This window comes from Opisthocomus hoazin, chromosome 10, assembly GCF_030867145.1.
Source record: "Opisthocomus hoazin isolate bOpiHoa1 chromosome 10, bOpiHoa1.hap1, whole genome shotgun sequence".
NCBI lineage: Eukaryota > Metazoa > Chordata > Aves > Opisthocomiformes > Opisthocomidae > Opisthocomus > Opisthocomus hoazin.
The window spans coordinates 18,940,485-18,953,917 of NC_134423.1; the positions used below are offsets into that span (position 1 = coordinate 18,940,485).

Genomic DNA, 13,433 nt, shown 5'->3' on the forward strand with positions numbered 1-13,433 from the left:
TGTTTATTAGTCATACAGTTGGAATTTATGGATAGAGCCCTCTTTGAGATGAGAGAAAATTGTTTTACTAGCAAATGGAGATTATTTTTTTTAAGTGAGAAGAAATTACTTCACAACAAAGGGATCGTCCTCACTCCAGAGCTGCTATTTGTGTCCTGAACAGCCCTGCTTGAATTTTTCAGATTCAGAACATTTCTGGGAAAACCGGTGGTTAGATCAGAAGGACGAAAGGTTTCTGTTGCTGACTCTGCTGTTCATTTCTCTATCTGTAAGATGTCATTAATGATCTTTACTAATGAGCACTCATAATTTAGTGGAGTGCTGTGTCACAGACTCTGGGTAGAAGTAGCTGCAGAAGCACGTAGTGAGTAGTGGTAAGAGGTACTTCACTGTAGCCAGGTTCTCTAGAGCAGCTCTGCCAGCTGGCTGGGCTGCAGCGCAGCATCCATCCCGGCCAAGCATCCTGGTCGCGGGCGGTCCCATCGGCCGTTCCGGCAGCTTGATCACTAACAGCCTTGTTTCTGCCATGTGCATTTACATTATTGCTGTATTGCTAACACTTATGGTGGAAGGGTTGTTGCCAAGCTGGGGACACAAAAAATAAGTGTCCTTGAAAAAACAGCTGGCAATTAACATGTCTTTGTGTTTCAGAGATGAGCGAAATCAGTCAATCATTGTCAGTGGGGAATCTGGAGCAGGAAAGACCGTCTCTGCTAAGTATGCCATGAGGTACTTTGCCACGGTCAGTGGATCTGCCAGTGAAGCCAATGTTGAGGAGAAAGTCTTGGCCTCCAATCCCATCATGGAGGTAAGAAAGCTTCTGCAGTAACCCCCACCCTCCAGGTGCAGTTGTTATTCTGGGGCTAGTATAAGCATTCAACAGAGAGAGGAATCCATACTTTTTTTTAAGGATCAAAGAACCTAGAACAAATGTATTTTAAAATTTTGTTTTTAATCCATTTACCAGGAGATGCTTTAGGCATCATTTTTGTAGTGTTTATGAAAGATTGAGAGAAGACGGGAGGTAATGTTTCAGTATTGCTACTGTATTTCACATAACAAAGTAATTTTTAGATGAATATTGCTTTGAACCTATTCAGCTTTGTAACACTGGTAGTTCCCAGACTGCTGGCCAAATGCTACTGCAGAAGACTGGTTTTGTGTGTAAAATTCCGAAGAGGATTAAAACTTCTGGTCTTACCCACCAAACATGTACATGACACAGAGGGGACAGGCAGATTAGACTTCTAAGTGAAGAGAGTTGTTGAGTGATGGAAATGTTCAATTTTAGGAAACGTGGTTAGGGAAGATAGACTGACAGAGCAAAGTTATATGAGATGCACACAGTTTCAGAGGGGAAAAACATGACAGAAGACACAATTTTTCTATAACTAGCTCAGACTAATGTTTCAGTTCTGAAAATTTATGTAGCTAATTGTAGTTAAGTCCCAAAGCCAGTGGCTTGGGAGTGTAGTGCTGGCAACAGACTGCGAAATAACACGTACAGCTCCCTCCTGCTTCAGGACCTGTGCTCTCCAGGAAGCTCAGAAGACACTGTCATTCTGATGTCATGGCCAAAACATTCATTCGGCTCATCTGAGTTGTTTTTTGTGTCTTTGCCTACATGTGTAGATTCAAGTTGTAGCTGAAGTTAAGGAACTGTGCTAAGAAATGATTCACAAGAGAGAAACAGTCTTGGGGGAATTCCTTGAGAGAAGTAGCGCTGCCCGTAGGCACACAAATGTGCATGCTGATGGACAACCTAAGAAAATGTGTTGGGCAACTGATGCCTTGGTAGATGTTTAGCATCTTTGTGCAGTAGTGTGAAGTATTAGTAGAGAGAGATTAGTAAATGGAGTGTACGCAGTGAAATGTGAAATGCAAAATGCTGCTATTGTTTTCTTTCTCAGATATTTTTAAAAATGAACTGTGTTTTATTCCTTCTTTCCTCCTGGCATGAGGAGTTCATGATACTCAAACTATAGCTATCCCATCACAGTTGTGTGTGTTCTGTCACAAGGTAATTGTGCCTGGTTTGCAGTGCTGTGTGGTGTTTTGAAACTGCTCTGGGGTTTAAAACAAGCTGTGCCCTGATGGGCAGTGGGCTTTGCTGGCGTGGGATCCGACTGTCCAGCTGTGGGAGGAGGCCAGGTGAGCTGAGCCTTGTCTTGAGCTGCCCCTGCCCCAGCGGGCGCAGCCTGGGCCCTGGGAGCAGCAGTGGCTTTGATCCCAGAGGAGTCCATCCATGGCTCCCGCGTTTGCAGCGAGTGTCACACTATCCTTGGCCACGTTGAGGTTTGGTGCGTGGCTGACAGGACCAGGGGTGCCCAACACCCCTTCTGCCTTCCCCTGCATGCCACCAAGGTGGTACCTGGGGCCAGGCAGGCAGCCGCGTCCTCCCCGCCTGCCTGTGAAGTGACAGCGACAGTGAGAGACTCTGCAGGACGGGTCTGCAGCTTGCTGCTGGTTTGCTGGGTGAAGTACAAACCAGCTACAGGTTTCCCTGGGACACTTTGTTTGTGTGGTCTCCAAGCCTAAACCACACATCCTTCTCTCTCGCTTCTTGTACCCCACCTCCCAGTCAGCGGCCATCAGCTCACCACTGGTTGTCTGAATTAATTTCCAAAGCAAGGAAATTTAAATTGAGGACTAGAAATGAACTTACCATCAGTACCGTTTTTATCCATGAAAAAACAATGATGGTGCTTTATTTTTATTTTCTAGGGATAACAACAATTTCATGAACCTGAGTATATCTAAAATTTAATTATTTTAAACATTGTTACAATTGGATGAAAGTTATCCTTGTAACTTCAAACAGTTGAACTTTAAATAAGCTTTAGAGTGAGTGTTGTGAAATCTGGTGTTGAGACAGACTCTGGGATAGCAAAAGTAGAAACACAAGTTAGCCCATATAGATTAGGAAGAAAATGAGTAATTCATTTTAGAAACAGGAAACTCCTCATTTGCTAAGATGGTTATAAAATCTTAGGAGCAGAAAGTAATTTTATTTTTTAATTGCTATTTGGACAACCTAAACAGCATTTTGTGAGCTACCATCATTAGTGTCAGAATTTCACATCATCTTTGCCTACTAAATACTCTATAATATCAAGAGACCACTGCACATTTCTGGCAACTATTTGAATAATTAGTTTTGTAGTCAATAGCTATATCCAGTTTTCCTATTGCAAATGTTAGAAATTGTCAAGTCTTAAAACACAGCTTTATATGTAATTTCCTGCCTCTCATTCTTGGTTACCCCGTATAGCTATGCAAATTGTAGAGCTTCCTATGTACTCTGGTAAGCAATCTTATAATGCCAAAGACCTCCTTAACTGTTTTTACAATGCCTTGCAAAGTAATAATTGGTTTCTGAAAATATTGCAATATTATATTGCTATCACCACCAACAAAATATATCACAGTAGCAATAATTTTAAAACACACGAAAGGCAGTTGGAGTATGTTCAGTTTGAGTGAATTCAGTATTTCTTCAAACTGCAGAGATGCAATTTGCTCTTACATCCTTGACAATGACTGTTCATCTGATAGCCCCTCTGACATCTGCTCGGTCAGGCGTGCGTGCGGCTGCTGCTGTGGTGGGCTTTCTGAGAGCCCAGTCCCCGCTGCCCGTGCTGTGCCCTGCTCGCCCTTACCCGTTCACCCGCCTCTGGTTTGCAGGTCTGGAATACCCATACTCAGCATTGCTATGGGGTCCCGTTTGTTTTTCCCAAGCTTCATTTCAGTGCAGGGTTCCTATGGGTGACTATGTGAACTAGGAAACTAGGGCATAGCTACAGCTCTGCGCTCTTTAGTTACGGTGCGCTTCAGAGTTAGGTACTTGATAACGTAGACACAGCGGCGTGTGATGAAAGGCGGTGTGCTGTATCCGAATTACTCCGAAGGCCATTCCTTCTGATACAGAGATATCTTTAGGATTTTTCTGGAAGGTGAATTGCTTTATGATGACTAAACCATGATCTAATTGGGAAGAGAAAATGCTTTGCTTTGAACTTCATCATGTTGTGATTTGCATGCCTCAAAGTTCTGGTATTTCCAGCTGCTACCCATCACGGTCTGAATCCTAACACTGATGAGGTAAGGCAGAGGTGCACCAAGACCATTTAGAAGCCACGGTCATCATTTGCCCTGGACATCCTGAGACCAAGTACTATGGAGGAAATACATTAAATATTGTTTATTCTGTATGAAGCTGTATTGAATTAATCTAAGCATGTTAGACACATAGGGCAGCGGTGAAGGCTGTCTCTGAGTCAGTAATCAAGCTGCTATGGAAGGGAGATGGTTTCAGGCAAATGATGTGAGTCGGTACATGTTAATTTTTAGATTATATTTAGGCACACAGTAAATTTTTAACAGTGATGTGTTTGCAGAAGTAGTTTGGAAATGGGATTGATTATAGAGGAGTAATAATAATAATAATAATAATAATGATAATAATAATAAACAACCATTAGCCAGACAGAAGATAAGAACTGTTTGCTGGACTGTGGGTTTATGATAGGTAGACTTACAGAGGTTGCAAGTACTATACACATATCTGTTCACATACATAGATGAATATATACAGTGTGAAATAATTTTATAGTTTTATTAAACCCTTCGAAGAAATCTGGGTGTATGTGAGCATTCTGTTAGACTCTTTAATTCCTTTTAAAAGACTTCAGAGAGCAACAGAGGATTTTTAGCTGGAAAAATGGACTATGTGGCAGTGAAATCATTGCTAGGAAGATCAGCTCCAGATCTTGCGTCAATGAAATAACCGTATTTTGAACTAACTTGCTGGACAGGCGGAGATCATTCTTTATTAAATTCTTGATTATTTTGAAACCAGGACAAAATTAATATTGTTAAGTGTTTATGAGCCATGTATGTGATTAAATAGATTTGATGATTTCTAAAAGCTGTTTAACCTTTACAATATTCCCTTGTTTCAGTCTATTGGAAATGCCAAAACTACAAGGAATGACAACAGCAGTCGCTTTGGGAAATACATTGAAATTGGTTTTGATAAGAGGTATCGAATCATTGGTGCTAACATGAGAACTTACCTCTTGGAAAAATCAAGAGTGGTGTTTCAGGTAATACTCATGCAGTCTTCTTATGGTATATTTGTGTGACTGTGCTAAAAACAAAAGCTATTGCTTGCCGGTACTAGGTACCTCTCCCAAGAGACGGCTGTAATAGTGTATTTGCAATATAGCAAGGTGCATTATTTGTAGTTGTAAAATGTGTATTGAAAAGGCTGCGTATTTAAAAATGAAATACCTTCAGTGCTGTACTAGATAGGAGTTTGTGCTTACCATAGTATTACAGAATAGGGCTTCAAAACGTAGCAGAAATACCACTCATGCTCAAGAAGAGGTCTCTGTTCTGGTTTGAAAGGCTGCTTAGTTCACTTTCAATCTCTTGTTAAAACCCACTGCTATCGCAATAATTAGGAGGAAGTCTTAATTGCCATTATTTAGGCAAATGAGAATATGTAATTTCATCTTTCTTGAGCTATCTTTGTTGTGGTATTTCATACTTGAACTGATCCACAGCCTTTTTCTCTCCCACACTTCCTCTCCGTCTTTGCCTACCTTATAGTCTAGGGCTTAGTAAAAATGGACTTGTCCTTGACTAAAGGTTATAAATTCCCTAAAGGTATAAAAAAAATAATTAAAGTTTGCATTGTATACTAGTATTACATGAAGTAATGTTGTATATTTTAAAAAGAAGAGATACTTCTTGCACATGGTTTAGCTGAGAGTCCTTTTCTGGGTTTTTTGGGTGTTTTGAAGTTACAAAATTTAGAGTGCTTAAGTTCAGAATTATGGTGTTATTAGTATGGTATTACTATTCTAAGCTGTGTCTGTCCTTCATTTTAAAATTCCAGCTTTGCCTTGGCAAGAAAGATACTCCCTTCACCAGCTTACTATAAATGCTGAGGCGAATGGTATTAGTTATTTTTGGAAAAAGAAAAGCTTTTAAGTATGATCATTTCACCCACCCATAGAATCCTGATCTATATTTAGTAGTAATCCACAGTTCTGAAAAACGAAATCAAGCTTTTTTTTTTTTAAAATGAAAATGTCTGCATGCTTCTTGCTGTTGAAAATGGATTAAATTAATCAAGAAGGAAATGATAGATGCCGATTTATGTTTCATTTTTTCATGCGGCTTCTATGCCCTTAAAGCAATGCTGGAGAAGGCATTAAACATGGTAGTTCTTTTCTAGTCGTGGATATTTCTGGCACTTGTTAAGTTGTCAAAAATAATCAATTCCTTTCTTTTTAAAGGCAGAAGAAGAGAGAAATTACCACATCTTTTACCAACTATGTGCCTCTGCAGCGTTACCTGAGTTTAAAACTCTACGGTTAGGTATGAAATTCACATTCGTTGTGTTGTGCAACTGGAGGTACAAAGCAGCATCTCTGAGCTTTTTGAGCCATAGAATCACAAGAAGAATTGCTGGCTTTTAAATTCTAAACGTTCAAACCTTCAAATACTAAAATAAGTTGAAAAAAGTCGCAGATCTCAGACTTTGTATTTTTTAGATAAACTGAAAGTAACAGAGCTGTTTATTCAGTACACTCTAATACGTTGCAGTTGTAATCACTAGGACTTACTATGTCCTGGATTCCAGAGTAGCTTTCCAGTGGCAAGGGTGAAATTCTCTTCTTCTTCTCTTCTTCTCTTGATCCTTTAAAATCTTTTTTTCCATGCCTCCGGCTACTAGGAATTTTAACGTTTCTGGTATAAACACTTGAAAAGCTTATTTTGCATCTGCGTACCTTCAGTTGGGCTGTTACCAACAGTTACTTTACCATCTCTGCTAACCTGATCACAAAACTGATAACTGAAATTTTTAATTTTTCAAATTAAGATTTTGATGAAGGAAAGGTTTCTCATTTAACAGGAACTCGTACTTTGTAAAAGACACACATTGTGATGACCTTGGGACAGGCAATCACCTCATCATTTTTAAAATTCAATAGAAATTTCAGTGCTTCTTGTATACTTTTAAAAGTTAGCTTCATAGTGGGAAAACTGCACAGCCTGTCAGTGCTGATTTCTGAAATACCATTCTGGTTTTAAAGTGTATCTCTGCTCTTCTACACCATCCTGGCACATTTAGGATTCACATCTGCTGACACAGAAAAGAAGGGAACTGATGTAATTATAGCTAAAGAAGCCTATTTAGCAGACTCCTCTTTCAGCGTTCTTGAAACTTTAGCAGATCAGAAGAAAAGGAGTCTGTTACTGCAGCTGGAAGCATGGCCACTGACATCGTAGAATTTTACACAGTACCCAGGAGAGCCACTGCTCTCCCGGTGCAGCCCAGGGGTGTCCCCAGAGTGGGATGAAGCTGTCAGTTTTCCAACCACAACTTCTCAGCCAGAGCAGATCGCAGATACTCATCAGACTGAACCAGACTGGAAATTAGAAACGAGAAGAAAATGGGCAAAACAGGATTTTTTAAGTATCCTGATGCAAGAATATCTGCCACATAATCTCAGAGTGGTGCTGCTGTCAACTCTGCGCCTACCCCTTGGGTGGTTGGCTCAGATTTGGAGAGTGATTGCTTCCAAAGTGATCATTCTGCAGCTGTGGAAGTCTGAAGCAAGGTTAGGTAGAGAATATGCTTGAGGGCCTATTGTAGGAATCAGGTAGCTAAAGAGTACTTATTTGCACTGTTAAATCTTGAAAAAATTCTTCTCCGGAATAAGTGGGTCCTATGAGCCAGGAGACAAAAATATACTGACAAAAATATATTTCAAATCATGGATTCTTCCAAGAGCAACTTAATCATTATACCGCTTTATAGATGTGCTGTGAATTTCTGCATGAATGTGTGTGAAAGATTTGTTTTTTCTCTTGCAGGGAATGCAAATTACTTTCACTATACGAAGCAAGGTGGAAGCCCTGTGATTGATGGTGTCGATGATGCCAAAGAAATGGTAAACACCAGGCAGGCCTGCACTTTGCTAGGTAATTTGTAAAACACAATCATATCCCAAATCCGATAGACTAGCAAGCATTTTCTATGTTGTTGGTGTGTATTTTCTTCATACTCTGTTGTGTTTAAAAACAGGAGTTTGATAGACTTTGGGACTGAGATACTTTTTATTGCATTAAGAAGGTATTTAAATTGCAGTGGAGTCACACACCTAGTGTAGGAGTAAGACACGTTATATGAACCTAAATAAGTAGTAGATTCCTGTGGTGTAGCTTGGAGGTCACTGAGAAAGCACTTTGAAACAACAAATTGTACAGCTCATTTTAATGGATCTTTTTTGCTTCTGGTTGTAAAATGTTTTTAATAGAAGTGGAGCCAAGCAGTACTTCCAAGTCCAAATTCTCTGGAAGAAGAACACGCCCCGGTGGCAGTTTTTCTCTTCCTAATAAAATTTTTTCATCTACTTCAGCTGATGGCTCTTTACTTCTCTCTCCATTCAAAACATTTTATTCATCATTTTTCAGGGATTAGTGATTCCTACCAGATGGGAATTTTTCGAATCCTTGCTGGCATCCTTCACTTGGGCAACGTGGAGTTTACGTCTCGGGATTCTGACAGCTGCACCATTGCTGTGAGTAGTAAATGAGCTGAAGGGCATGGTTTCTACTCAGAGAGTTTCTGCCTTCTGCTTGTGTGCAGGGACCTTTTCTGAGAAAGAGTAACAATACAAAGACGCAAGCAGTGTGTTTATTTCTAATTTGTTAACATTTTCACAGTTCTTTTTGCAGATGAATTCAACTTTGCTCAGTTTAGAGCCTTCAGACAGTACTCCCTCTGCAGTACAACAGTGGCTGCCTTAATTTCATTTCCAAACTGTAATTGACCTGTCCTAGAAAAGTCTACTAGACAGGCTAGCTTTGAAGTCCTGGGCAGGTGTGTAGATCTTCGTATTCTTACAAGAATGCATTCCCCACCCACTGTAAATGCTTTGCAGCATGTTTTTTCTTAATGCTAAAACTGGCCTAAACAATTGTGAAGCAAATGCTTCTCAAAGTCTGCTGGGATGGCTAGACAGCATAGGATATATGGGTATGGTTCGTGTGACTCATCTAAGTTTCATGGTCTTTTCAGTCTGTTTTTTGCCTTTGTGGAGGTCAGCAATGAGCACTGCATAGTCTGATCTGAAAAACCCCTCCTCATTCAGTGAGGGCCAAGGCGTTTTACTGAAGTCCATATTCTGGAGATGAGAAACAAAAAAGATCTGGCTTGTCGCTGTCTGGAAGCATGGCCACAAGCGACCAGTTTCTCCGTTTGCTTTTCCTTGAACGTCTGCTGCTGGACTACACAGCCTTCATCTTTCTCTCTCTTCAAATAATAGCAACAGTTTCAGGGTTTTTTCCTCATTTTACTGTCAGTCACTTTCTTAGTAATCTGCAGTAGCAGTTCCTGGAGCTGAGGCAACAGGTCCTTCACCAGGCCGTAGCTGAGCAGTGTGCCTGGTCTGACACCATCTGTCTGTGGGATCTGATGGATAGCTGCTCTGAAACCACAGCAGTACTGTGGCTCTTTGCTGTGTCTTCAAAAGGTTTTCACTACAAAGAAAGTGTCATTTAATGATCGCAGGTAGAAAGCTGATGAGCCCCAGGACATGATGAGACAGCCTGTGTTGTAATGGGTATCATCTCCAGCGCAGGAATCCCACTGAATGAGCTAGTACAAAGCTGCAAGTTCCTGTGCAATCCCATCCCTCTGTGGTGAAGCTCTAGCAGGAGGCAGTGAATATCTGCTCAATGGCATCCACCAGCTGAGCCGTGCTGTCCTCTGACGACAGCCATGTCATTGCAGAGCTCTGTCGCCATGCAGACGGGTCTGCCTGGGGAGTTCTGGCGCGGTGATGCAATGGTGGTGCTTCAGGGAGCTCAGCGAAGGGCTCCGCGTGCTGCTGCTGTCCGAATGAATCAGTTTGTTTAATGCCAGCTTGAGCAACCCCAAAGTGACACTCTTTTGTGCAGTGTTCATTATTATTATTACTTTATTATTGCCTTCTGAGCCAGTTAAAGTAGTATAGCTAAAGTGAAAGAAGACATACTCAGTTAACTGGATTTTGGAGGTGTAAGAGCACTGCCATGGGATCTGTAAGGACTGGAAGGAAGAAGCCTCAGAGAAGTCAGAGGGACGTGGAAATAGAAAGAGAAAGCTGCTGTACCCTGAAGCTACCGGGCATGTAGTGACAGTCCTCTGTAATCTGTCCTTGTCAAGATGCTGCTTGTCAGCGGCTGTTGAGCCACCGAGTGCGAAGTGAACGTGATGAGGAGGTAGTGGTAGGGGAGTTCCTTAGGAGGAGAGACCTGTCTGTCGCTCTTCATTTCTAGGTGTCGGTTTGCTTGTTAGTCACGAGGTGTAGTATCTTACCTCACTGAGTGGTAAATGCACTGCAGGGATTTTTGTGCAGAAATCTTATATACCCATCTCAGTGTGCAGGCCTTGCTAGTTGATTTTACCTGATAAAGGTCGATTTTTTCACTTGTACAGTCCAATTTGAGAACACGATTTGTGTGCTCCAATCCCTTAATGTTTGTCTCCAGCATTCACTGAGAAAATACTGTGTTAAGTACTGAGACCAGAGCACTGAAGCCCTTCCACACTTCTTCCTCTTTGTTCTCGGCTTGGGCTGCGATGCCCAATGCCCGTCACTCCCTGCCGTGGATGTGTATGAGCAGACGAGAGCACCGCTCAGGAGCTGTAGTCCGTTCTGTCCCCAGCACCCGGCTGATGTCCTGTCCTCTGCATTCCTCTAGCTTCTTAGTTCTATGAATTCAAAATACCAAGTCCATCCCTGCAAAGCTAGGTGATTCGTTTTTGTGACGGTTGCAGGCTCCCTGTGTGGGGCTTTTTGGTGAACACAACTATAGTAAAGTGCCTTTGGGGAAACTGTGATTCGCGAATGTACTTCAGTGATGTGAATGTGAGAAGTGGGTAGGGAACTTGTTACGTTTTGAAGGGGGAAGAGCTAACGAAGCTGCTGTTGCTGCTCCTTGTTGGATCACTGCAGGCAGGCAGTTCTGCTGATCGCGTGATTGCATGTGTGCTATTGGTAGTACTATTTCAGGACCTGATGAGATTGTTTTTATTAGCCCAAGCACGAACCCCTCACCATCTTCTGCGACCTCATGGGTGTGGAGTATGAAGAGATGGCCCACTGGCTTTGCCACAGGAAGCTTGCAACTGCCACCGAAACCTACATCAAGCCAATTTCTAAACTTCATGCCATCAATGCCAGAGATGCCCTTGCCAAACATATCTATGCTAATCTCTTTAACTGGATTGTAGATCATGTGAACAAAGCTCTTCACGCTACTGTAAAACAGCATTCTTTCATTGGAGTGTTGGACATCTATGGGTGAGTCTTTTTGTCAGAGATATGGCACCTCTTATGTAATTATCTTACTCCAAAGCATCTTTGTCTTTATCATGTAGTGCTGTGAGGATTACACAAACCCCCCCCAACCCTCAGCAGCTGCTTATTCCAACTGAAGGAAGGAGGTGTTTAGATTTGACATGCTAGCTAAGATCTTTGTCTTGACTTCCAGGTTCGGCATTTATAGTGGAATTTCAGACTTTTGCTGTTGGTAGTTCCTTTATGTACTGCACTGGGGAAAGTTAGAAGGGAATTGTCATCTCGTGGTTCCTCCAGGGTGGCACTTCTAGAGAGGACGAAGATAACTAACAGGAACTCCAGGAACAGCAGTCCCTTCCCTGTGTTCCTCATCCCTGCCTAAAGAGGGAGCATCTCTGAGTTGCCCACATACTGCAATCTGCCGTTTCCCTGTGTGCTTCGTTGCTTGATTGTGATTGTTTGTGCCTGGAGTAATGCGATGAATTTGACTGGAGGGAGGGAATTTAAAACTGTGGGGTCATTTAGTCTGTTTTTTTCACTGCACTAGTAATTTTGAGTATCTGCATATTTTTAGATTTGAGACATTTGAAATCAACAGCTTTGAACAGTTCTGTATCAACTACGCCAATGAAAAACTGCAGCAGCAGTTCAATATGGTAAGTAGGAAATGACTGGCATTTCCTCTTCCCTTTCCCCTCACCCAAGTCCATTCTGCTAATTGGGTCCCCAGTGGGTACGATGAATTCCTTCAGTCTATTAACCGGCTGTCCTGGCCGTGGGCTCTGGGGGATGGGGGGAGATTGGCTGTCTCCTAGGAATGCCTATGACTAACTGCTGCTCTGGGACTATTTACAATTCCGATCACAGTAACAATTATAAGACAGGAGCAGTGTTTGGCAATTAAGACCCCGAGATTGCCTGTCAATGAGAGCACCGCGTGGATGAAGTTGGAGTTAGCAGTGTCTGCGCGAGCTCCAACGAGAGCCCGTGCGCGGGCAGCAGAGAGCAGGGCTTTGCTGCCGGAGATCTGCCACCCTCGCAGCCTCTCCTGGCGTTGGTTTTTGAGGGTTTTTCAGCCGAATCCTGAAGTTCACGACTGACGTGTGGCAAGAGGCGCCTCTCCCCCCTCCTCCAGAGAGATCACGATTCTCAGCCTCAGTGACGTTCGTAATTATGTGTCTTACCTGCATAATGATGAGGCAAGTTATTTATGTCAGGTCTGTTGCTAGGCTGTGCTGCAGCACGGGAATAGCTTTGAACTCTCTTTCCGGGCATACCCCCATGGCAGCATGTGCTCACAGGACGGGATCCCCCCGTGCCGTTGTCCATCCCGGTGGCAGGGACGCGTGTCGGGGAGTAAGCGGGGTGCTGGAGCGGAGGCTGGGCTTTCCACCCCGGCGTGTCCTCTCCGTGCTGGTAGTGCCATGGCTGGCTTCAGCTTCGTGAGCGGGATGTCCTAACTGCGAAGTGCAATGTGTGTCGGAGTTTTCTCAGCTCAACAGCAAAAATCTAGTCACCGTAAGAACAGTAAGGGTTTGCTTCTTTGGTGAAGATCACTGTCCCCATGTTCCCTTCCCTCTTGCGCTGTTGCTGTAAGCACTCATCTCACGAAGGATGGAGTGACGGGGCTTCTGTGTTGATGCCCTGCCAAACTACCAAACCCAGTGGTGGTGGACACAGACCCATTGCACTGCCGTGCAGGTACACAGGGTGAAAGCTGCTTTAAATTAAAGCCCTGCGTCTGGTGGCAGCCAGTAAGTCTTTGTGTGTCGCCCAGGGTGGCCCAAGCTGGGCTGAGGGCAGGCAGCTTGGGGACAGCCCGGCTGAGGGCAGGTGGCTTGGGGACAGCCTGGCTGAGGGCAGACAGCTTGGGGACAGCCTGGCTGAGGGCAGACAGCTTGGGGACAGCCTGGCTGAGGGCAGGCAGCTTGGAGACAGCCCGGCTGAGGGCAGGTGTCTTGGGGACAGCCCGGCTGAGGGCAGGTGTCTTGGGGACAGCCCCGCTGAGGGCAGGTGGCTTGGGGACAGCCCGGCTGAGGGCAGGTGGCTTGGGGACAGCCTGGCTGAGGG

The 13,433-nt window shown here is 43.4% G+C and overlaps 1 protein-coding gene across 5 annotated transcripts in view; it reads left to right on the forward strand.

Moving 5' to 3' along the window:
* Positions 1-13,433, forward strand: part of MYO5A (myosin VA) — a 106,063-nt gene that overhangs the window by 44,059 nt on the left and 48,571 nt on the right. For all 5 annotated transcript variants that reach the window (XM_075431342.1, XM_075431347.1, XM_075431344.1 and 2 more), the window contains exons 5-11: positions 652-808; positions 4,962-5,105; positions 6,306-6,387; positions 7,891-7,998; positions 8,491-8,597; positions 11,101-11,366; positions 11,938-12,019. In XM_075431342.1, the coding sequence (XP_075287457.1) occupies positions 652-808; positions 4,962-5,105; positions 6,306-6,387; positions 7,891-7,998; positions 8,491-8,597; positions 11,101-11,366; positions 11,938-12,019 (946 nt within the window). The remainder of the gene's footprint in view (positions 1-651; positions 809-4,961; positions 5,106-6,305; positions 6,388-7,890; positions 7,999-8,490; positions 8,598-11,100; positions 11,367-11,937; positions 12,020-13,433) is intronic.